The 1,334-nt window shown below is 44.5% G+C and overlaps 1 protein-coding gene across 1 annotated transcript; it reads right to left on the bottom strand.

The window, feature by feature from the left end:
* Positions 1 to 52: 52 nt before the first annotated feature.
* LOC118757127 lies at positions 53 to 1,134 on the bottom strand. Its single transcript, XM_036491864.1, has 2 exons — positions 829 to 1,134; positions 53 to 777 (listed from the first exon to the last, which is right to left on the bottom strand). Exons 1-2 carry the CDS (start codon positions 1,089 to 1,091, stop codon positions 69 to 71), a joined length of 972 nt encoding a protein of 323 aa, XP_036347757.1. The 5' UTR covers positions 1,092 to 1,134; the 3' UTR covers positions 53 to 68.
* Between the last annotated feature and the right edge of the window lie 200 nt (positions 1,135 to 1,334).

The following is a 1,334-nucleotide window of genomic DNA, read 5'->3' as shown; positions in this document are numbered from 1 at the left end:
TGGGGAAGTGCGGCGTCAGCACATTCACACAGGTATGTGTGTTAGCCTCCGTATTAACTACCCCCCCTTTAAACATCTGCGTCCCGCTGATGAGGTAGTTCCTGACGTAGATCTTTGAAGTGGGCGTTTGGCTGATCTTGTTTGATTGAGCGATTGAGCCTGGGAAAGTAGATAGTTGTAGTAATCTTCCTCCAAATTACGTAGCATATTGATGCAAGGATCGTCAAAGCAACGGTGTCGATAATCAGCGAAAAGTGAAAAGTTTCGCCCAATTTTCGTAGGTGTCGGATGTTTGTTACGCTAAGCTCGTGGATGTAGTCCAAATTCAGCTTCAGGCCATTACTCGTCACGTTTGTTAATGCAGGTGGCAAAGCCTGTACCATCCTTGTCGACCTGCTGGTAAACGTTTGGTTTCCCACTACGATGGTTTCGTTGTTGAGCAAAACGACATATGTTCCATTCAGGACGTTTTCGTAGTTTTTTCCCTGGATTTTACCCCAAAAGTTCGTTAGGAATAGTGATGTCTCGTCCATCATTTCTATGATTATGCTGCTGGATGGTTCGAAGTGACATTTCGCATTTCCGCCTTTTAACAATCTCGCTATGCATCCGTCTTCGGGTAGTCTAGCCAACGATTTGGGTGCGCAAATTGAGTAATTGCCAATGGACGAGCAATCATTTTTAATACCGAACGTTTCGTCCTGATTTATCAACATTTTCTCATAGTCGAGTACCACGTGTTGTCCATTTATAATAGCAGCTCGTGTCATTAAGAGTCGATAGCTGTCCGGCTTCACCTTTGGCATGGAAAGAACATACAGAAGAAGTGTTCCGTTCGAGTATACGGATGCCGATCCGTGTTCTATAGCCTCGATTGAGTTTTGGTATGGTAAGGACTCTTCTGCGAGTATAAGTCTATGGATTTCCTCTCGATCAAGCAGGTTCGTGTTCACGATGCCCGTTTTTGCCATTTGGCACGCTTGCACCACCTCCGATACTTGTTCTTTAAGGATGAGAACCTTACTTAGGTCCAGAAGTTCAAGGTTTTCTTCTTTAACACTCTTGCTGATTGCATTAATGTGAACCATCATTTGATTTGCTTTCTCAATTGCTTCACGGGTTCCGTTAAAGAGCTTGTAATTGACGCGATATTGGTGGTTGTTGTTGGTCACCACCTCGTTTAAACTTCGAAGGATATAGTCCCAATCCGCAGCATCCGGAGAGCCAGCAATCCATTTCCATGCCGAACCGATCCAGTCAATAGAACGTGTCTTTCTCAATTTGGTCATCTGAAGTTCTTCAAGACGTAGCTCAGTCTGGTTCAGGTGGAATTG

The sequence above is a fragment of the Rhagoletis pomonella genome, unplaced genomic scaffold (genome assembly GCF_013731165.1).
Source record: "Rhagoletis pomonella isolate Grant_MI unplaced genomic scaffold, Rhpom_1.0 Rhpom_scaffold_14601, whole genome shotgun sequence".
Lineage (NCBI taxonomy): Eukaryota > Metazoa > Arthropoda > Insecta > Diptera > Tephritidae > Rhagoletis > Rhagoletis pomonella.
The sequence above is the reverse complement of the archived record's forward strand: the minus strand, read 5'-3'. Positions and strand labels throughout refer to the sequence as shown.